Genomic DNA, 25,025 nt, shown 5'->3' on the forward strand with positions numbered 1-25,025 from the left:
ATTATTATTTTTTTTTAAATTGATAGCTAATTTTTAAGTGATTTTTTAATTGGTATATTGATTTTGTTTTATTTATTCAAATTTTTTGTGTAAAATGATAATCAAAATTTTCTAGATTATTACCACACATAAATAAATTATTAAAATATATATAATTTATAATAATAATTTCAAAAAAAAAAAAAAAGTCTGGTCAGGTCGCAATACCCGATTTTTCTACATCCTTTTCGGATTGGCTAATCTTTGGAACTCTTTCAAACACGTGCTTGCAAAAATGTTGATCAAACAATTAGCAGCTGACCAACTTTTACTAAAATCGAAGGCCTACTTTTAATTTAAGTACACGAGTGACAGAAGCCACTTGCATCATGTCCCTACAACTACCTCAGCACGACTCCCAAGCAAATAAAAATCACAAACCGGAAACTCATCTAATAAAGGTGCTGCTAGCTTCTCATATTTTGTTCCTCAAAGTTATTATTAGTATAATTGTACTTTTTAAAAAAATATATCATTAAATATTTTTAAAAAAAAAACATAATTTTATTAAAAAAAGTTATATACATAAAAATAAATATATAAATTTATGTGATTTTATATAATTCGTTAGATTTATTTTATAATAAAAATAATTTTACAATTTGAAGTATTGCATTAAGGCACATCAATTTATGAATTTATTTTTATGTAATCCATTCCTTAATCATTAAAAAAATTAAAACACATAGAACATTAAGCTTCATTTTGTAAGTAAACTCATCTTAATTTATCATTATAATTTTTTTAAATTTCAATACAAAATATAATAAATAATTTAATTTTTTTAAATTTTAAAATAATAATAATAAATAATATTTTAACAATATTTTATCATCTCAACTCAACTTAATTTAATTTAATTTAATATTCAAACGCAGTTTAAATTTGAAGGGGGCAAAATATTGATGGAACCAATACCACTGTTCAGTATAATAATTAATTAAACGCGTGAAATAAACAAATATTTATGTGTAAACCAAATCACAAATGACAAACCAAAGGCAATCGACAAACCAAGTTATATAAAGAATAAAATAGAATATTAGATCAAGACTGAAAACAAAAAGACACACGAATTCAACTAGCTAGCTAGGACTCTCGATCGATGACACACAAACCAGAGAGTAAGAGACACGTACGCACCAAAATTATTAGACCATTATCTAAGTCATATCTTCCTTATCTTAAAAGCACGTATAAAGATGAACAGTAGTGAACAGTGGCACCGTTTTTTTTTTCCAGTTCGCTTTTCTCGTTCCGTTTTGAAATTCAGTTCGAATTTCAGTGTTTCCCTTCCTCTTCCTCTTCGTTCGGTTAGCACCGTTTACAGACTAAAAATATCTAATCCTTATGTAAAATATCTAATATTCACATATAAGAGATGAAATATCTCATCTAATCTACACACAATTCACATTTACAGAACAATTCCCAAACTCAACTCGAAGAAAAAAATTTTCCGTGCTCCTGAGATTTCTTCTCGCCGTTGGTACGCCGTTCACTTCTATTTCACCTCTAACTTTGTTTTTCTCTTTTCTGATTCTCGAATATATTTTTCTGTTTGTCCGTGTGCCTTTGAGTGGGGGAGACGGAGGGAGACGAAGGGCTGCGCGTGGGGGACTCCGAAGGTGGGTGCGATGGTCGCCGCCTTGAGGGGAACTCCTCGGTGGTGGCCGTGAGCTTCGGTGGCGACGTACGGCGGCGCGAAATCAAACAAATGGGTGAAACCCATTTTCGTTCGGTTTCCGTGGGGGAGACGGAGGGCTGCGCGTGGCGGCCTTCGAAGGTGGGTGGGATGATCGCCACCTTGAGGGGGACTCCTCGGTGGTGGTCGTGCCCTTCGGTGGCCGCGTACGGCGGCAGAAAACCACATAAATGGGAGAAACCCATTTCGGTTCTCTTTCCACGGAGGAGAAGCATGGCTGCGCGTGGGGAACATTGGTGGTGCCGGGGATGCTCATCGGCGTGAGGGGAACACGCCGGTGTAGGCGGTGATGATGGCCGGCGCCCGCCGGCAACGGGCTTCGCTGGAGGAGAGGAGCCGAGCTCCGGAATCGCGTAGGAGAGAGAGAAACTGCTTTCAAAATAAAATGTTTCCGAAATCAAATAAATTATTAACTATTTATATGTTGTATTATTTACAATTTTCCATCTGAAAATATTAAATAATAGTAATTTTTTTTTTTTACAACTCTACTTTTGTTCTTACTAGAATTTTATATTGTTGAATTTTTTATATAGGTTGAGCTCCATGAAATTGAAAGTGGAAACAAAATATCTCAACAACTAGCTGCTCATATAAAAATATCAAAAGTATGAATCTTTTAACTTTTTAGTTTCATATTGTGAACTGATAACTGAAATAGTTTATTTTGCTTCTCCGATTTTAGAATCTTTTAAATTATTTATTTAATATCATTTATTTAATATTTATTCTGTTTGAACTTTGAGCTGTATTAAATTATAATTTCAAAATAAATGTTATTCCAACATATTTAAATGTTATATCTTATTAGTTACATATGCATGTTTACAGAAAAAAAAAATTTAAAAATTGTTATAAAATTACTCATAAAATTCTACCGACAAATTTACTTCTATATGTAAATACTTACATCAATATTTACAGTTTTACCCATATAATTATACATAATCAATTAGTACAATATTAAAATTTTTAAAAATCGAAAATTTAATTAAATAATTTGATAAAATAGAGTATACATTCAATAAAATCAATATTGTGCATAAACTTATATTTTAAAATATGCTTCAAGAACAAAATGAAATAAAAATTTTATAATAAATATTATACATATAATAAATATTTGATAAAAAAATAATAAAAATTAAAAATAATATGGAATGTAGAGTGTTAGAAGGTAATGAAGATTTTTTTATAATAAATACTACTAACCAGTATAAATAGTAATTAACAGTCCTGTAGTATGTGATACAATAGTAAACAGTACTAAACATTACTCGTGAATAATAATAAACAATTACAGTAATAAATAGTTCTAAACAGTAAAATAAATGATAGAATTTTATTAAATATTTTAAAAAATTAAAATCGTGTAAATAATTAGAGTTTTTAATATAATTTAAATCTTATAATATTTTTAATTAACTAAAATCTTTTTATCTAAATGATTTTCTATCATTATAATATCTTTAGAATTTTCAAAATAAAAGAGATTTACTTTAATAATGAAAAATGTGAGAATAATATAAAAATAAAATATTCTGAATATTTTCAATGCTCCTTGAGTCATTGAATATTATGATTGAATTTTACAACTTCTATTTTAAAATATGCTTCAAGAACAAAATGAAATAAACATTTTATGAATATTAATAATAAAGTTTGTAAATAATAGAGATGTACTTTCCGATTAAATAATTATTAGATTTTAAAAAATGAAATATAACAGTTGAATAAAAATTATTATAAAATTGAAATATTCTCAAATTATATTTTTTTAATCATACCTCTTATGCTATTATTTTATTACTAAACAATTTGTTTTCCTTTTACTATTTATAGTTGAATTAAAATTTAAAAATTGTTATAAAATTACTCATAAAATTCTACCGACAAATTTAGTTCTATATGTAAATACTTACATTAATATTTACAGTTTTACCCATATATACATAATCAATTAGTAAAATATTGAAATTTTAAAAAATCCAAAATTTATTTAAATAATTTCATAAATACATAATCAATTAGTAAAATATTGAAATTTTAAAAAATCCAAAATTTATTTAAATAATTTGATAAAATAGAGTATACATTCAATAAAAATAATATTGTGCACAAACTTGTATTTCTTCAAGAACAAAATGAAATAAAAATTTTTTGAATATTAATAATAAAGTTTGTAAATAATAAAGATATACTTTCTGATTAAATAATTATTAGATTTTAAAAAATGAAATTTTAGTAGTGGTATTAATGAAAGTTTTTATATATATATAAACTTGAGACAAGAAATTCTACCGACAAATTTAGTTCTATATGTAAATACTTACATCAATATTTACAGTTTTACTCATATAATTATACATAATCAATTAGTAAAATATTGAAATTTTTAAAAATCGAAAATTTAATTAAATAATTTAATAAAATAAAGTACACATTCAATAAAATTAATATTGTGCATAAACTTGTATTTTAAAATATGCTTCAAGAACATAATGAAATAAAAATTTTATGAATATTAATAATAAAGTTTGTTAAAATATTTTTAAATTATAATTATATAATTATACTTCTTTTACTATTATTTTACTACTAAGCAAATTTTATTTCCTTTTGCTATTTATATCTAAATTAAAAACCTCATAATTTATTCTGATTACAGTTTTACCCATATAATTATACATAATCTATTACTAAAATGTTGAAATTATTAAAAATCAAAAATTTAATTAAAGAATTTGACAAAAACTTGAGACAAAAAATATATATAAAAACTTGCAAACAAAATATAACATTTTCATGAATTTCAAAATTTGTTGTTTCCTTTTATTTGTTTAAATATTTAATTTAACTGTAAGTTTTTTATTTCTACTTTCTTCATCAGCAATTCATGCTATAACAATTATATAATTTCTATATCTATTGGTGGTTTATTTCTAATTTTCATTATCTCTTTTTTACAGCTTCGTTAAATTTGCTGAGTTGACTGAGTTTTTTTAGTCTTTTATCAAGACTACCAAGGTAACCAACGATGTTATAAATATATCTTTTTCAATAGGTTGTTTTATTCTGTTGGAATACATACTTAGATTAAAAAGGTTTTTCAATTTGCATCATTATGAGTTTCTCTTTTATCCAGTTATCGAGAAGAATTATTTCATTCCATATATAAATGAAAAGTGGTAAGCTTATATTAATAAATTAGTACAAATTTATCATTATATGATTAATTAATTCTTCGATATTCTTATAACTTTGATTCTTGTTTAAAATGATTCCCAAGGTACTACAAAACATTCTAAGATAAACAATTTATATGAGACTCTTTCTTTAGAAGAAAGAGAACATATACGACAAAAAAAGAAAGAAAAACATCTACAACAAAGGAATTTTACGAATGATACTACTCAACATGAAGAACAATTTTTCTCCCAACCAATCGTTGAGGACGAAACAAATGTGTTGGGAGATCATATAGAATCCGTACACAATAATGAAGAAGTCAGGCCATATTGTACAAAAAGACAACGCACTTTTCGTGCCGGAGCTGGAACCAGTGATATATCCTCCGTTGAACAATTCGATTATAGCTCTAATATTGGTAGTTCTGGAGCACTCTATCAGGAAATAAACACAGTTGAAATTACATCAACAAAATCTCTATTTCGGGGTAAGAAAGATGTATAAAATTAAATCGTATTTCTTTTCCTTCTTTTCCTTTCTTATATACAACTTCATTCAATGATACCACCATTTGAAACTATAGCAACTTTAAACATTTACCTCACTTTTATGATTCATCTTTCTTCCATAGGAAATCAACATCAACAATCAGCTGGTCATAGGAAAATATTACAAACAGTGCCATTTGAGGCAACTCTCTTACCATCAGTACCATTCTGTAAATTTTGTGAAGCAAAAAGATTTCAACATGAAACAAAAGGTTTTTGTTGTGCCGATGGAACAATCTCTTTAACTACAAATGATGTTCCAGAACAACTTTACCATTTGTTTACTTCCAACACAGTTGAATCAACCAACTTTCTTACGTATGTTCGCACATACAATAACAAATTTGCTTTCACATCATTTGGAGTTAAATTTGATAGAGATTTGTGTAGAAGGAACAAAGGTATTTACACATTTCGAGCTCAAGGTCAAATCTATCATTATATTAATGATTTGATTCCTTTGGATGGACATCCTTCATATCTACAATTATATTTTTATGATACCGAACATGAATTGGACAATCGTGTTTATGACATTGGAAGATTGGATTCATCAACTGTTGCTCAACTTATGGATATTCTTCATGTTAATCCATACTCAACATTCTTTCGAACTCTTGGAGATCTGCCCAATTTGGAAAATCACAAAATTCATATCAGATCAGATGTGGGTTTGGATCAGCATGTTTTTAACACTCCGTCAGCTTCTCAAGTAGCAGTTATTTGGATTGAAAATGATGATTCAGAACATTTGAGAGGACGAAATATTGTGGTATTCAATCATGCAGGTGGAAGTCATATAGTCCAATACTATTTTGGCTGTTATGATCCACTGCAGTATCCATTGTTATTTCCTTTTGGTGATACTGGTTGGCACCAAGGAATATTAAGAATAAAGAAAGGTGATAGACTACCACAACAAGTAACAAGAGCATCAGTCGACCCTCAACAATCAGTATCAGCAGAACAACTGCTTATAAAGGAACAAGAAGGTTAAAATAATAATTCTTCTTTTAACTTTTAATTGTTCTAATATAACAATGTTACATTTCTAATTTATTAAATTTATTATCTTACAGTGCTGAAAAAAAACAGAAAACAACAGGTTGTCTCATGTCGCGAGTACTATTGCTACAAACTTCAAATTAGGAAAAATACAAAATCTATTTTACTATTCTCGGGCCGTTTACTGCAGCAGTTTGTTGTTGATATGTACGTAAAAATTGAGACGTCAAGATTGGATTATTTTCGTAATAAGCAACAAGAGATTCGATCTGAAGTATATCAAGGAATTGTTGACAGTCTATCAATTGGACAAAGCAATGCTTCTAAAGTTGGTAAACGCATCATTCTGCCTTCTTCTTTTATTGGAGGTCCAAGAGATATGCGTAAGAGATATATGGAAGCAATGGCTTTAGTCCAACGCTTTGGAAAACCGGACATCTTTTTAACCATGACATGCAACCCAAGTTGGAAAGAAATCTTAGATGAATTGGGTCCACAAGAAGAAGCACAAAATCGTCCTGATTTGATTGCACGTATCTTTAGAGCAAAATTAGAAGAACTGAAGGATGAATTATTCAAACGGGAGATATTTGGGAAAGTTTCAGCATACGTATACGTCATTGAACATCAAAAAAGAGGACTACCACATGCACATTTCTTGATCATACTACAAAGAGATTGGAAAATCTATACTCCAGAATCTTTTGATGAAATTGTATCAGCAGAAATACCTGACAGAGAAAGAAAACTACATTTGCACAAGACAGTAAAAAGACATATGATGCATGGCCCCTGTGGAGTACTGAATCCGAACAATGTGTGTATGAAAGCAAATGGCAGTTGTAAAAACCACTTTCCACAAGGTTTTGTACCTAACACAACCGTTGGAATCGATTGTTTTCCACAGTACAAACGTTGTGATAATGGAATGACTGTCAAAGTCAGAGGTAAAGATTTAGATAACCGTTGGGTTGTTCCACATAATCCATATCTCCTCGCAAAATTTGATTGTCACTTGAATGTAGAAATTTGCTCAACAATCAAAGCAGTCAAATACCTTTATAAGTACATTTATAAAGGTCATGATCGTGTTGCTTTCAACTTGATTCCTGGACAAAACATCCAAGATATAGATGAAATCCAACAATTTCAATCAGCCAGATGGATCGCTCCACCAGAAGCTATGTGGAGAATATACGGTTTTATTCTTAATGAAATGCATCCATCAGTTTACAGTTTACATCTACATCTTGAAGATCAACATCTGGTAGCTTTTCATGCACATGACAACCTTAACAATATTCTGAGATCTGATTTTACGGCAAAATCAATGTTGACTGAATTCTTTTCAACAAATCAAACTAATGAAAATGCACGAAAACTACTGTACAAAGAATTTCCTGAAGCTTTTGTTTGGAACCAACAACACAAAATATGGACTCCAAGAAAGAAGAAAACTGTTATAGGCCGCATTGTTACAGCAAGTCCATTCGAAGGTGAAAGGTATTACTTACGGATATTGTTAAATCATATAAGAGGCCCTTTATCATTTGACCACATCAAAACAGTTGGCAACGTCACTGCACCAACCTTTCGTGAAGCAGCTACATTACATGGTTTGTTACAAAGAGATACCAGTTTGCAAGATTGTATGCAAGAGGCTTCCTTATACCAAATACCACACAGTTTAAGACGGCTATTTGCAACAATTTTAGTATACTGTAATCCAACAAATCCTAGAGAACTTTGGGAATATTTTGAACAAGATATGTCAAGTGATTTCCAAACAAGTGTTGCAACATCAGCAGATATTAGGACAAAAGTCTTACGAAGCATCTCTTCTACACTTGAATCGATGGGAAAAGACATAAACATGTTTCATTTAATAGAACATGATGTCTCTTTTGATCAGAACGAAACTGAAGCTAGAGAAATAAATGATGAATTTGCAGTTTCATACCAGAAGAAGATCTTATGGCTTCGATGAGTCTTAATTCTGAACAACAACACGCATATGAATCAATTTTGCAGAAAGTCCTTCTAAATGAATCTGCTGCATTTTTTATTGATGGTCCGGGCGGAACAGGGAAAACATTCTTATATAAAGCACTTCTCGCTACAGTAAGATCAAGAAACTTAATTGCTCTTGCAACTGCATCGTCTGGTGTTGCTGCATCTATTTTACCTGGAGGTCGAACAGCCCATTCACGCTTCAAAATTCCATTAGATCTTGACAAAAATAGTACTTGTTGTGTAAGCAAACAAATGCTCTTGCCAAATTGTTACGTCTTGCAAAGCTAATCATATGGGATGAAGCACCTATGTCTAGAAAAGAATGTATGCAAGCATTGGATAAAATGTTACGAGACATAACTGATTCAAGATTACCATTTGGTGGAAAAATTATCGTATTCGGTGGAGATTTTCGTCAAGTCTTACCTGTGATTCGGAAAGGCACAAGACAAGAAGAAGTTAATGCCAGTTTAGCATCGTCATATTTGTGGTCTACTTTAACTAAGATTAGGTTGAGTGAGAATATGCGAGCAAGATTCGATCCAAACTTCTCAAATTATTTACTTCAGGTCGGAAATGGAACAACACCAATCACAATTGAGAATAAGATCAAAATTCCCAATGAAATGCTCATTCCTTACAGAAATGATGTGGAGTCTTTAGATGATCTGATCGATGCAGTCTTCCAAGATATTGGCAGCTATTCAGAAAATTTATCCGAAATGACAAATCGAGCTATCTTGACACCAAAGAACAACTCTGTCGATGAGATAAATACAATACTTATTCAAAGATTTCCTGGTACAGTTACACAATACTATAGCTTCGATGAAACGATTGATACATCAGAACAAGGAATCATGGAGGATTTTTTAAATACATTAACACCAAATGGACTTCCACCTCATGAGCTGTTATTAAAAAAAAATTGTCCCATCATGTTACTCAGAAATGTCAATCCTTCAGAAGGTTTATGCAATGGAACACGTCTTATTTGTCGCAACTTTGAACGAAATATCATTGATGCTGAAATTGCAGTTGGTCACCACACCGGAAAAAGAGTTTTCATACCAAGAATTCCTTTCTTGCCAAATGCAGATGACAATAGTGGTTTTCCATTCAAAAGAACACAATTTCCTATCAGATTAAGTTTTGCAATGACAATAAATAAAGCACAAGGACAGACATTAGATTTTGTTGGTGTATACTTGCCTCAACCTGTATTTTGTCATGGCCAACTCTATGTAGCACTATCAAGAGCCAAGACTTCTGCTTCAGTAAAAGTTCTTATAAGACCAGTATCAACTCAAGATTGTGAAGAAGCTGAAACAAATAATATTGTTTATAAAGAATTATTAACACTAGCATATCCATCATAAACTTCTGTAAGTAATCAAATTTCAATATATACCTCTCAATTAAATACAATTTGTTTTTCCATTATGTAATTTTCAGAACTTCCTGTTTTTCTATTATTGAAATTGTCTTATTTAAATTCAATTGTTTAAACTAATATTTTTTTTCTCTTCATTTATAAGTAGGCTTCAACATGCGGACTATCTATACCTCAATCAAAGACATTACTCCAAGTACAAAAAATTGGAGCATCAAGATGATTGTGTCAGACAAATCTCCCAAACGTACTGCACAACATTCACCGACAAAATATCAAAATCTGACATTGATAGACCCTGAGGTAACACATTGATATCATTATCATTCTTGCAAAAATATACTTAATATTTATATTATATTCCTTCACATGATATATCCAAAATAAATATGTTTTCCCCTTACAGCATAGATTCATTCTAACTATATTCTCAGATTAAATCTTATATATATTTAATAAATACTATTTTACAATCAATAGAATAGAAATAACTATTCATTTATACAATATTATGCAGGGCAACCGACTACAAGCAACAATTTTCGGCAAAGATATAGACCTACGTAATGACATGTTGCACATCTTCCGGTCTTACTACATCAGTAATGCTTATGTTAAGCCTTTAGATCCCAGGCATAGAATTGAAGCGCATGAATACCAGTGGATCTTAAATTCAAGAACAATCATCGAAAACATTCAAGATAACGAAGTGGAATTACAACCACCAGAATATGATATTATCCCATTCACCAATCTGCATGAGTACAAAGACACTGGAACTGAAATAGGTAAATATCACATCGATATATTTAACATACATCTTGATATTCTTATTCAGTTTTCACAATTTTTTTTTTAACATAATTGGACAGCTATTCTGGCGATCGCAATATACATGAAACCTCCTAGAGAAATTACCTCAAAACATGGGCCAACAAAAATTCAAGAAATATATGTTATCGACCAGAGGTAAAAAAGATTTCTCAACTATATATGTGATATTAATAAATTCTTTAATTAACTTATTTTCAATACTATTTCATCATGCTACACTTTTAAATATTTTCTCTTAAAATTTACAGCCTAATGCCCATATGGTTGACTATGTGGAGTCGATTTGTGGATGGTGAATGCCGAACAATCTCTGATATTATTGAAGCTAAGCCAACTCTACTCGCAACACGTATAAAAGTTGGTTCATACAATGGTATATCACACAACTTATAATATCAACATTTATTAAAAATAGAATGTTATTATCTACTAACAAATATCTTTTCTTTATAATATAGGTCTCTCTCTTTCGTCTCAACCAACAAGTGTATTTACCTTAAATCCTGTCATCCCTGCTGCAACTCCATTATGTCAATGGTAATTCTTTCTTACTTTATTATATACATATACAATTTGTACCTACTATATCTTTTCCTCCATTATTTCTCTCATTCATTTTAAATTATTCTAAAAATATTTAGGATAATGCTAAACCATGCACTGCTTGAAGAAATCGTCGAAAAAAATCTACATCACACAACGGCATCAACATCGACATCAAATGTTGACATGAAAGACATAATTAAGCTTGATGATCTTGCTGGTTTTCTTAAATCATTACAGCCGATGACGGTACATTTCTAACCTTATCTTAAGACTACATATTATTTACAACCACTAAAAATATATATCTGTTGCAAAATTAATGCAGAAAGCAAAATTTTGGATTAAAGCAACTATTTGTGTGGTTGATCTCCATCAAATATTCATATTTTACGTCGTAAATGTTCCTTTAATCAATTTTATATTATATTTAAATTATTGCTTAATCATTCAGACTAAAAAATATAGTTTGTTTATATAGCTGTCGAGCTTACATCGAAGTTGACGATGGTAATGGACGACCAGGAGCTGTCATGTTCGGTAAAATCGCAGAAGAAGCTCTAGGTTGCACAGCAATCGAACTAATGGAACATACAGGAGAGGTAACCAACTTATTCAAATTCCAATTTATATTTTAAAAAATTTTAATTTTAGATATTCAAATAGGAAGTTATTAAAAATATATTTTACATTAAATTTATTCACCATACAGGAACATTTACCGTATATCCAAAATATTGCAAAATTATGTTCAACAAAAAAATGGATCATACAATTGGGTGCAGATTTAGATCAACTCCAAAAACAACGTCACAAAAACTTCAACGTTCTCTCCATAAATGCTGCGAATGAGGAGAACAATGCTGTGAATGAGGAGAACACACCACTTTGAATCCATTATGTAATATTCAGTTGTTTCAGACTTTACTTTTAGTACCAAAAGAAACAATTATGTAATATTTAGTCGTTTCAGACTTTACTTTATGTAATATTTAGTTGTTTCAGACTTTACTTTTAGTACCAAAAAAACAATTATGTAATATTCACTTTCCTGACTTGCTTAAACATATAGTCTGTCTAAATCTATTATCAGAGACTTTAAACAATTATAATTTGCTTAAACAATTAATTATGTTATCTTCATAGACCTTATCATTAATTTCTCTTCTTCTACACTAGATGTTTATATTTTAGAATAATCTAACACAGGGCAAACGTGCATCGCACGTAGATCCACTGCTAGTATATATATATATATATGTATGATAGAAATGGAAACGTGTGGGGAAACAATTAATTAGCTTGCATTTAACACGTCTCTTCAAGTTCCAAACCTCTACGTTTTTTTCTTGGCCACATGATGATGATCATGTCTTGTCACAAAAGACCGACCAACGTCGCAAGTGCATTTATTATGCAAAAGCAACAACTCAATGTAGCCGCCTCCTCCATATATATTCTCACCAAATCTATTCAATAGCTCGTAGCTCTGTATCAATGTAGCATTGCTTTCATAATTTACATGAGCAGCGTTTTTCGTCTAATTAGCATTATTAGTGGTTGTAATCGCGCACCATTACGATCAAGGAATGCAAGTACGCTACACATGATATGGTAACGACTATACTTCCTCATGTCTTTCTCATTTCTGTATTAATGATTACTGATCATGGACCACGCGGTATGGAAACTCGGACCACCAGTATTAATATATATGAGCAGACCATCACGTGCTGCATGCTACTTGTGTTCTCCAATTAATAAAACTGTTTTTAGAAACACACATGCACATGGCCGATCTTGTAAATTTGACGTAATTAATTAATATTGAATTTGAAGCACTATATACTTTGGTTCATCAAACTATATATATATATGTGTGTGTGTGTAATATTGTGTGGAACGATGTATTCGCATTTTATACGTAAAAATATTCCAAAAAAATAGTTATCCACCAATCACTTTTCAGAGAAAAAAAAAAAAACTCATATCTAGAAATTTTTTAAATTTAAAGAAGAGACAACGAGGGAGAGCAAGTTTTTTTTTATTTTTGTTTTTATTTTTCAATGCTTTTTCTTGCTCCTTTAATTGGGCTCTAACTCGGAAGTCTAGTTCGCTCTAATTTACAGGGCGAGCTGGATAGCCCACAACCAAGCCCATGATGATATCCTTAGGATGGTATATATTTGGGCCTCTACTGGACAGTTACTGTTTCTCAGCCCACTCAAATGACTACGCTAGTCCCAATGCTAATTACTTCGGCCCGGCCACTATAATAACGTCCGTTGCTGTTTGTAGTCACGTCCTACCATTTTTACATTTAACTCATTCGGAACTAAATTGAGATTGAATTGTATTTAAAATCCATTCAATCCTTTGGTACGAAAATAATCACGTGATTACATATTTTAATTTATTAACTATATGGGTGTAATTGACACAATATTCATTTTATGCTTGCGAATATATAAATTATATCTTTTTATAGAAAACATTTGAAATTAAGTCTTGAATAAATTGATCAGATATATTGAAGACTTGGCGTTTGGCCATTTTTTCAAAAAAAAAAATTGACTGTAATTAAAGTACTCTAAATACAGCTTGAATTTTCTCTGGCTTATATATCACATAAATTTTACCTAAGTCTTAGAAAACAGATCGATCAAAATTCAAATTAGGGGGCTAGCTTAGACCATACATGAAAAGTTATTATATTTTCAAACTGGTTTGTAGAGTATATTACACCACTTGCATATTTTAAATTATAAAAGTTGTGATTTATAAAATTAAAAAATTAAAAAATTATTAATTTTAATAAAATTCCTAAATACGTTATACATATTGATTCGAGAATAAAATTTATAAAATGTGAAAGTATCTTAGAAGGAGAGCAACCATCGATTATTAATAAAATGAAGTGGTCCATAAAAACCCTAAAAGTACTCTCACGTCTCGTGTCTTTATGTTGGACCTGGTTTTCTCTAATTTATTCATTCGAGAGACCCAAGAATGGTTAGCAGTACTATTTTAGTATTGTTTAAACATTACCAAACCTACCCTATATAATTATCATAAATGTGTGAGACCATAAATATTAGAAAAATGATAAACATACGTTATTTTTTATAATATATTATATAATTATAATTTAAAATGAAGAGTAATTTAATAAAAATATTCTATTTTAAAATATATATTATAAAATATATGGTACTATGATGGTTAGGTACCCGCAAAATGAGATCATACAGTTCTGTATTTGTCGCGCATGTGCTTTTTCTTTTCTATTCTAGTAACAATTTGCCATTGACTGACCGCACCAATCAAATAATTGCGTGACAGATAATAACATCCGTAAACATACAGTAGTTCCACACGAATCCACATTTAGTCAATGATCGTAGTATTCTCTCGTAAAAGCGTCAAATTATCTCACCAATAAATCAGTAAAATTTTATTTTTTTCTACCAATAGTTCAATGCAAAGAAGTCTCTCGCCGCTCGGTTAACCTTTTTTTCGTCCCAACGTTAAACGAAAACATATGGCATTATAAACTGTCATGTAGAAACTAATTTATTTTTTAAAACAAGATTAAATTATTTAGATTCTATATTTAAAAAATTACAATATTAGGGTGTCTATAAAATGTGTCAACGAAATATATAAATGAGTTTTTTCATTTTTTTAAGTATTTTTTAGATATTCTTAATTATTAAGAATAAAATATATAAAAAATTTAAATTTATTAATAATTACTTATTTAACTATTAAAAAAATATAAAAATAAATAAATAAAAATAAATATCTTTAATAGGCATACTATTATTATCAGCTAAAAATATTGAGATTGTTAAAAAAAGTAAAGACGCCCCCCCTCCGAACGTCGTTGCCACTTGCCATTATCAACTGGCTAGGAATATACCCAGCAGAAACTTTTTTTTTTTTCTTTTCTTGGGAGGGGGCTGCTAGTGCTCGTGAATTTTTTTGACTTTTCGGGAGGAGGTTGGGATTTTGGCTTCGCCCCTTAACCGCGATAATTGTGATAAGTAAAGTTATATATAATCATAAAATATATAAATATTATATAATTATTTTTAAAAAGTTAAATTTATTATAAAAAATTAAATTTATTATATAAATTAAATTTTTTAAAATAATTATACAACGTTTAAACACTCAAGATTTTATTTATTATTTCTCAGTTGTGATTATAGACTATAACTCCACCCCAAAAAGTCATGCTTTGCAGCCTTTGTGAACTCGCCGGGAATGGACTGATGCAAATAAATCTTAAAATATAGGAAGAAATAAATACGGGGAGAAAATTTTTATAGCATTAAATTAATATTTTTTTGTGGAATTCTAATTTTTTTTTTATCCCAAATTCTAATATTAATATAATGGATATTTTATGAGAAAGTATGCTAGATAAGAATAAGAAAGTAATCTCCCTCCGCGCATATAGTCGTCTCTGAGTTTGCGAGGTGAGTATCATAACGCGCACTGTCATTAATTTCAACATCTCCATTCGTTATTCCAATCCAGTACTCCACATGAATTAATAAGAAAAAAAATACAGAAAAATAAAATAAAAGAGCTTTGCTGTGCGGGGAGGGGGGTGGGAGGCCAAGTAAATGCATGATATCTCAGCCCAACAAACAAACAAAAAAACAGACAAACGAACAGGTGAATGGAGAAGACTAGACGATGAAGACAGCTTTAGCGCCAATATTTTTGGTGCTAGCTTGGAGTATAAGGGGGGACGCCATGGCCATGCACCCCTGTTCCATACATAGGGCCTCCTCCAGCAGTTCCATGCAAACCAATAGCAGCACCTGTACCCACTACTTCATGAATTCCTACATCGTCCTCTACTGACATTGTTACAGTTTGCTCTCCATATGGACCTGTTGCTGCCGTTTCACGAACTTCTTCGTGTTCTTCAACATAAGGGGCTGGAGGAAGCATCACTGGCTTCTTCTTCTTTTTTGCCAAGCAGAGGAGACCAACTATGAGGAATGCAACGAAGAGCACACCGCCTGCGGAGACACAGGCAACGATAATAGTTGTGTGGTTGCCTCCGGACGGCGGTGACCCAATTTGTGACGACGGTGGGACAGAGTTAAAAGGAGAAGGCCCAAAGACTGGCGGGAACTCGCCAGGTTGGGGAGTGGGTGGCCGGGAATATGCTCTTGGTGGTGCTGCTGCAGTTGGAGGTAATATTGGTTTCGGAGTTGGACCATAAGTTGTTGGCCATGGTGATGGTGGTGAGTTTGGGCCTGTTGGCGGAGATGCTGCAACTGGTGGGGGCGTTGGGGTTGGGCCATTATTCGGTGTTGGCGGTGGTACTGGTGCAATTGGTTGTGATCTTGGTGGTGAAACCGGACTGATAGTAGGAGTTGGAGGACCTATGGGATGAGGTGGCGGTGTCTTGGGTTGGCCATACTGATTGTGTGATGGGCTTGGCGGCGGCGGGGGGTTACATGGGACCGCTGAAGGCGGTGGAGGGGGTGGCGTAGATGGTGGTGGTGGAGAGTAATACGGGTAACTCATCTTTAAAGATAGTTTGGGAAGAGATTTTGAAGAGATAAGTACTACTTAAGGTGGACAAAGCAGATGCATGATAGGCACTATTTGTACTGGTGGGCTCAAGACTCTTTAGCTTCCTAGTTAGTCCAACTTCAGACACTACACATATAAGTTATCAATATCAATTCAAGTTGTGCTCGTCGGTGTATATATAAATTATATGTTACTTATTATAGGATTTAAGTACTACTGATGGATGAGACATATATATATATTTTTTTTTAATTTTTGAACGGGATGGAAGCTGAGATCATTTTTAAATTATAGTACTATTGCAATTGATGTCATGTCGATATATAATTTATAAACTTACGAATAAAATGCTTCATCCTCTGAATTATCTTAAATTTCCTTCCAAAACTTGATGACATTTTGTTATATGTACGAATCTACGATATCATGTTATTGGTTGGTCTGATCAACCGCCATGTGGCGCCAACCCATCTAAAAACTATATATGAACACGTTTAAAATCTCTCTCTCTCTCTCTCTCTCTCTCTCTCTCTCTCTCCAGCCTAATTATAATTAGCTCATTGGAGCCTTAAAAAATAATACCAAATTGCATATATATAGACAAAAAGTCAAACTGAAGGATCACAATCAGAGTTATTATCATATATATGTTTCTCTAAGAGATAAATGTGAATCATTTATCATATATTCTGTCGTCCTTAAAATATTTGAGGCCGCCAAATAAGAACTAGGTACTGAATCCTGATCACATCATGTCGCATGCCATTCCAATTTTGTAACCTCTATATATTCCGTGGTGAACTTTTTATTCATTACGTTTCTCATAAAGTTAAGATCTTTTTCCTGATCTGGGTTTTAATTGGATGATTGATCAGATGATCATGCAGTTATTATTCAACCAATTAAGAGTACCACACGGTAACTACTCATCATAAACATCGGTTGAAACTAATTAAGGTCATATATATGCAAATAATCTCAATTACCAAAGCTAGCTTAGCTTCTTACATTTTCTTTGATTAAAAAAAAAAAAAAAAAACACCAACGTTTATAGAACTAAGAAAAAAAGCCGGCCCGTCTCACAAAAAAATTAATATTCTCTTCATATTTTCAATAAGCTTCCTCACTTTTTAAACCCAATAAAAAAAATATCCAAACAACTTAATTTCTCAATCCAAACATATATAATTTTTAATGGTTTCTATCACTCTGATAAAACTCCATGCATACAACTTTTCTTTAAAATTTTTGTTCTCAAAAGTTTCCAAAACTTTCAAGAAAATCCTTAAGTAATATGCTTTATCTTATTTCACTTCCAATATTACTTTAATGATAGGTTTTGCATGAGTTGATTTCTTCCTCTGCACCGGGATTCGCAATTGAATTGAATTCAATAGAATTATGATTCATCGATCAGCATGTGGGCACCATTCACTTGAGCAAACAATTCAGTCGATTGATCTCAAATCTATATATATATATATATATATATATATATATGTCCAAAGAGAAAAACTACACGCCAAAAGAAAAGGACTTTTTTTTAGTCCACTGCTAATAATTTCATCATACGGGGTAAGGCATCAAGGCAAGCTGATGATCATGAGGTTGGCATGACCCAATCATGAGTTTTTTTTTTTTGTTTTTGTTTTCAAGGTTCACCTAATTAATTATCTGTCAATGGGTATTGATGAAGTAAAGAAAAACATGCATATTGCGTAATTCGAACCCTTTTCCACATTGAACTATTTAAAGAACCAATTAACCTACTTATATATTAATACTACAGCTTGCAACAGTATTCCAATTTGACATGATATTATATTGCATGCTTTTATATGTTTCACTCTTTTTTTGATAACACTCCTTAGGCCGGGCCCCAGAAAGGCATGATAAGGTGCCAACCTCAGCTTGCGCCTAGCTTGATGCCTCCCTCCGTATGAAATTAACAGTGGACTAACAAATTAACTAGTCGTTTTCTTTTGGCGTGTAGCTTTGTATATTCAATTACATGTACAGATTTGACATCAATAATCTAAATTGTTTGCTTAACTGAATGATGCCCACATGCTGGAGGTCATCAATGAATCATCGTTCTTTGATCATTCTACTGCAACTCCCGCTGGAGTACCGAAGAATATTTCAACTGCAAATCCTATAATTGAAGTAATGTCATGAATAAAATAAGATAAGAAAGTATGTTTGGATGTAAGATTTTCTTGGAAGTTTCATAATTTGTATCATTGTGAGATCTCTCTCTCTCTCTCTCTCTCTCTCTCTCTCTCTCTCTATTCTAGTGATCATTCTACTGCAAATCCCGCTGGATCGAAGAATTCAATTGCAAATTCTATAATTGAAGGTAATATTGTAAAATAAGATAAGAATACTTAAGGATATGTTTGGATGTAAGATTTTCTTGGAAGTTTCATAATTTGTACCTTTCTGATCTCTCTCTCTCTCTCGGTTTGGTTATTTCCTAATTATCACAAGTACTACGCCTTTCTCAGCAATTTAGAGCAGATAACATTTTCTTCTCCCCAGATTTTTTTAATACAGCATAAATATTGGGCTTCTAGAATGACCACTATCTTAATATATATCTTTCTTCTTCTTGCTTATCGCTATCGATCAGAACATCTTTTTAAAGTATATAATTAATGGTAAGAGTTACAAGTTCATGCGGGGATGATTCCCATATTGAAACAACGGGGAGAAAAACATGAAAAGTGCCTTATAATGTTTACTAAAGGGTTTCTCTAATATGAGTATATATGAGGGAGGCACAAAACAAATGACTCTCGGATAAACAAGAGAAGAGACTGCGGGATGCAATAGTAACATGGAAAGCAAAGATCAGACGATGTACATGCAGGTTGGAGTTTCATAAAAAGATGACACTAATAAGAGAACATATTTGCAATATTGATATGGTTGAGTTGGGTAGCAAGTTTGATTAATTAATGTGCCGTATTGGATGGCGTCAAAAGAGGCGGAGGCGGTGATTCGAGGACATGGGCCGGCCAGGAGTGTGAATGGATGGCGCATGGCTTCCTATGGTGACTGGAAAATGACAAATTTTGAGAGAAAATTTAGGCATCTACGTACAGATCAGCTGTTAATTATAAGTTGTGTAGGCCGTGGTAAACAATTTAAATGGAATTTAATTTACTTATGCAAGTCCTATAGGTATATATATCTATGTATATCTATCTATATATATAAAGAGCCTATCTAACGGAAATTTTTTGTTTTAACGGAGAGAAGTAATTTTCTGTTAACTTCCCTTTAAATCCGTTTGCGTCGTCTACCTTCACTTATTTAATTGGTTGCTGTAAAAGAATATTTACGAGAATAGAAAGTAACGCTTCCAGCACCAACCTCTTCGCATTCATCGCTCTCAATCAATTTCTCTCATTTTTGAAAACCTCTAAAGCAAAAGGAGATCTGGAAATGTCGTCAAGGCAATAGAGGAGTGCAGTATTCATCGCTCACATTTCACTGGTTGCTATAAAAGAATATTTATGAGAAGGAAAATAACGCTTCGTCTTCCACATGAGAGTTCCCGATGTGTTTCGTCAATTGCTTATGCCAACCCTCAAAATCTCCCTCGGAGTGTTCAAATCAATGTTTTTAATTTCGTACCATACCGGCCGGTACGGTCGAAATTTTTCGTTTCGGCCGTCCGGCCGGTACAGGTACTAGATATATACGGTACCGGCCGTTTCGGCCTAAATTTCGGCCTGTGCCGGCCTATACCGGCCTATATTTCGGCCGGTACCGGCCGATATTTCGGCCTGTGTTTTTTTTTTCTTTTTTTCAAACTACAAGTTTATTTTTTGACCCCCAATTTAGATTAGACTATTTATAATTTATATGTATGTATGTATTTATATATAATTTATTCATATATAAACTATTATTTTAGAATATAATTGTTATATATATTTATATATATAATTTATTCATATATCGACTATCCCGAAACGGTACACGAAACGGTACCGGTATCGAAATTTTTCGTTCCAGTGTCTTGACCGGTACGCCATCCGGTATGGTATTCAAAACATTGGTTCAAATCCCTCCTTCAGCGTCGCTCCAAAGCCCTCTCTCTCGCACCTCCATTCCTCCACTACCACTACTAATCATAACACCCATCTTACACTTTCCAAAATATTGTACAAATAATACTGGGTAAACGCAGAGAGAAACCGTCAAGCCGCTGCTCACCAGAAAAGTCGGCCCATGTTTCGGAGACTCCGATGCTACGATAGAGTATGAGCTGGCTGTTGAAGAGGTTATGGAAGAGAAGTATGAGGATGAGGAGCCTTTGGAGTCCGCATGCGTAGGTCAAAATTTTCAATTCCTCTCCTGTATTAATTTTTGGTTAATTTCTATTGTGGTTCAAGTTTTAGAGCCCCCCAAACGGCAAAGATTTAAGAAGGAAATGGAAATATATTTTTGGTGGTGGGTTTTGTTTCGTACTCGAAATCCAACATGGATATGTTGAAGTCTGAATGAATCCCTGTTTTCTTCTCTTTTTCACTCATTTTTTTTTTCTAAATTTTGGTACATTTCAAGGTTGTCTGCCCTCTGTGTTAGTACATTTCATCAGTGTTATTTTTGGTGAGGCACTGTGACAGTTCTTTGAGATGAATTGGACAAAGGCTTGGTGTTACCTTGGTAGAACTCAGAAAACTTTGAAAAGATTTCTCGTCTATAAACTATACCTTTGTTCCTCGATTGTGCTTGAAAACTAAATAAATTATGAGGGGAAGATCTGATGGAACACAAAAGAAGCGTTTAATCACTTCTTTGTGTGTTGTGGCAATCTTTCTTGGTTTTCTATATGTATACTACGAATCCATTTTTGGCTCTACAAACCATGGTACATCTGCTCTAGAATATGGGAGTAGATCTTTAAGAAGACTTGGTTCATCGTATTTGGGTGGGGAAGAAGATGCTAATGGCAAGCAAGATGAATCTTCAACAAGATTTGGCCTAGAAAATGGAGAGGATTTTATCACACTAGAGTCTCCCAGTAAGTTCTTTTGGAATATACTTGGTGTTCGGCCCATCTGTTCAGTTTAATTGTTTTCTTAATGCATCCATTGAGTCTGTTTGTCTACTGATTTTTGAAGGTTTGTGATGATCGACATTCAGAACTAATTCACTGCCTAGACAAACACCTCATATGCTAAGTGAGGTTGAAGCTGGACTTATCTTTAATGGAGCACTATGAGAGACATTGCCCTCTTCCAGAAAGGCGGTACAATTGCTTCATTCCTCTTCCAAGTGGATACAAGGTGGGGGAGATGCTAAGTTTAAGCAAGATAACGATGTGGAATATTTGTTATTTTCAAGAGTTTTGCATCCTCATCCTTTCTACTAAATATTAGTTGTTCTGTTGCTGGTGTGGTGTTTCAAGTCCCAATCAAGTAGCCGGAAAGCAGAGATCAAGTATGGAAAGCAAACATAGCTCATACTCACCTTGCACATGAGAAGTCTGACTAGAACTGGATGGTTGTGAAAGGTGAAAAGATTGTATTTCTGGGTGGAGGTACTCATTTTCACTATGGAGCATATAAATATATTGCTTCAATTGCAAGTGTAAGATGATTGCTGGCCTTTATTGAATACATTTTGCTAAGTACTTTTTCGAGTTAGGAGGCCATATAGAATTTTGCATACTTCCTATGCTCTGCATTGCCCTATGGCTCATTTTCTCTTTTATTCAGATCTTGCTGTTTCTCTAATTTATTTTTTAGTAAATATATTTGTACTTCATGAATGAAGAAATAATCTTATATGTGGCTTAATTTTGCAGATGCTAAACTTTTCACACAATAATATAAACAATGAAGGAAGATTAAGAACAGTTCTTGATGTTGGATGTGGTGTTGCGAGTTTTGGAGCTTATCTCCTCTCATCTGATGTTATAACGATGTCCTTTGCACCGAATGATGTGCATCAAAACCAAATTCAGTTCGCCCTAGAAAGAGGAATTCCTGCATATCTTGGTGTTCTAGGAACCAAGAGGCTCCCTTATCCTAGCAGATCTTTTGAACTTGCTCATTGTTCTCGTTGTAGGATTGATTGCTTCAAAGAGATGGAATTCATCTTCTTGAACTAGATAGATTACTCAGACTAGGCGGCTATTTTTCCTACTCATCTCCCGAGACATATGCTCAGGATGAAGAGGATCTCAGAATATAGAGAGAGATGTGTGCCCTTGTGGGACGTAGCAGCACTAGAATTTCAACATCATTTCTATTGATTCTGTACATAATGACATAAAATTAAACTTATAGCAGGAAGCTTTGCTAAAATTATAGATGTTATAAACATGTATTGGTTTGAATGATATTTTGAATTAATGTTTTTATTTTTTTTCACTATGTCTTAAATTATTTAGTGAAATCAATTATTTTTATAAAATATATGTTATTTTTAACAAATAACTATTTTATAAAACTAGGTAAACGTGCTTTGCACGTTTCTCCCGCCTAGTATAAATATAAAGTGACTATCTAATAGAAATTCTTGTTTTAACAGATTTTATTATTTTCCGTTAAAGTTAACACCTTTTTTCTAATTTAGTCATGCCTTTTTTTATTGTAATTTTAGTAGTAATTTTTCATCTTCCATTCTGCTTCCCGATTTTATCCCTGCAAATTTGTAAAGAACGGTTTGCTCCTTCTACCATCCTTTAATTGACCCCATTAATGCAAATTTCATAATGAATGATTTAATAGACCCCATCCTGCAAATTTAACTGACCTCGTTAATGCAAATTGATTTTTGTGCTGATTATTAAATTGCTCTCTAATAGGCCGGTTTCAATTATATTTTTTTCCTATTGATTTTGAAAACCGACTGAAACAAATCACATGCATTGATCGATCTCTTTGTGAGGATGGAAAATCAAAATAGGGTTTAATAGAGTGAAATAATATATAGTAAAAATAAAATTAAGTTCCATAATTCAGAAACCAAAAACAAATTTAAACAACAAAAATATAGTTCACACAAGTCATATTATTAAATCAAGAATTTTATGGAGCCATGCATTGATGAACTAAGAAACAAATTTATTACAAAAAATCTGTTTATTTATGATCAGTTATTTTCTATAAAAATGAATCTATTTTCTATGTTATAAATAGTTATTTTCTTCGTAAATAATTTATCATAAATTTAATTTAATTAAGAGAAAGATTGGTAAACATATAATCAATAATTTTAACATTCAAACACATTGAATGAATAAATCTAATCATATATATAAAGTTAGCATGATTTATGGAAGTTTTTAGGAATTAGGGCGTCCGGATATATATTAATTAAACTTGGAGGCCTGCAGACAGGCGGGCAAGTTGCTTATTCCTTTCGAGGTGATCTGGGTCCACTCGCAAACCATCATCTTTCCCCTAAAAATCAACAATTAAAATAAAAATAAAAAATCATAACATCCAAATAAAAAATTAGTAGAGGAATTTTTTAAAATACTTAATAGAGAAATAGTTAGTAGTTGCTTGGAATGGGGAATGAAGTTTGGCAAATAGTTTCAAAAGCATTTTTTTATGTGATATTGAAACATGCTTTTGTTAGATTCCAATTTCATAGTATTTTATCATTTGATTATTTATTTAATTGAGCGTAGGAAATAATTGTTATTTCTTTATTTCATCTTGCTTGTGTAGAATAGTATCCAATAGTTAAAACAATCATTTCCTCCATTAACATAATGAAAAGTGATAAGATTATGTAAATAATTTTTTTAAAAGAATTTACAAATGAAGATAAATTAAATTAAAAAATTAAAATTTGCAACACATGGCGGTAAATATTATTTTATTAGTAATAAATTAAAATATTTACAAAAGCATTCATTCTAAAAATTGATTATGATTTAATGTGAAAAACAAAATTCTGGATAAAGGCGAAGATAAATGTGATTGACTTGAACCAAATATTTTATTACATGTCATGTGTTGGCTGTAATAAAGGAACTGGATATAAATACAATGAAAACTTCATTTGTATATATTGCAAAAGCCAAGGGGTCTGCAAAATACTGTATGTATTTTACAATTTTAATTTATAATTGATATCTAATTTAATTTAGAATTTAACACTATTAAAGTTTAAAATAATATATTCAATGCATTTAAAGTGCTAGGACATATGTTAAACT

General features: G+C 31.8%; 2 protein-coding genes and 1 pseudogene across 2 annotated transcripts; 2 read left to right on the top strand and 1 right to left on the bottom strand.

Annotated features, from left to right (window-relative positions):
• Positions 1-6,691: 6,691 nt before the first annotated feature.
• Positions 6,692-8,473, top strand: LOC118343806. Its single transcript, XM_035682598.1, has one exon. The coding sequence runs from the start codon at positions 6,692-6,694 to the stop codon at positions 8,471-8,473; it is 1,782 nt and encodes a 593-aa protein (XP_035538491.1).
• A 7,536-nt stretch (positions 8,474-16,009) lies between these two features.
• Positions 16,010-16,822, bottom strand: LOC109013577 (extensin-like). The gene has a single exon (XM_018995722.2). The coding sequence runs from the start codon at positions 16,820-16,822 to the stop codon at positions 16,010-16,012; it is 813 nt and encodes a 270-aa protein (XP_018851267.1).
• A 4,773-nt stretch (positions 16,823-21,595) lies between these two features.
• On the top strand, positions 21,596-23,125 carry LOC109013578 (annotated as a pseudogene).
• The last annotated feature ends 1,900 nt before the right edge of the window (positions 23,126-25,025 follow it).

Source organism: Juglans regia, chromosome 11 (assembly GCF_001411555.2).
Source record: "Juglans regia cultivar Chandler chromosome 11, Walnut 2.0, whole genome shotgun sequence".
Classification (NCBI taxonomy): domain Eukaryota; kingdom Viridiplantae; phylum Streptophyta; class Magnoliopsida; order Fagales; family Juglandaceae; genus Juglans; species Juglans regia.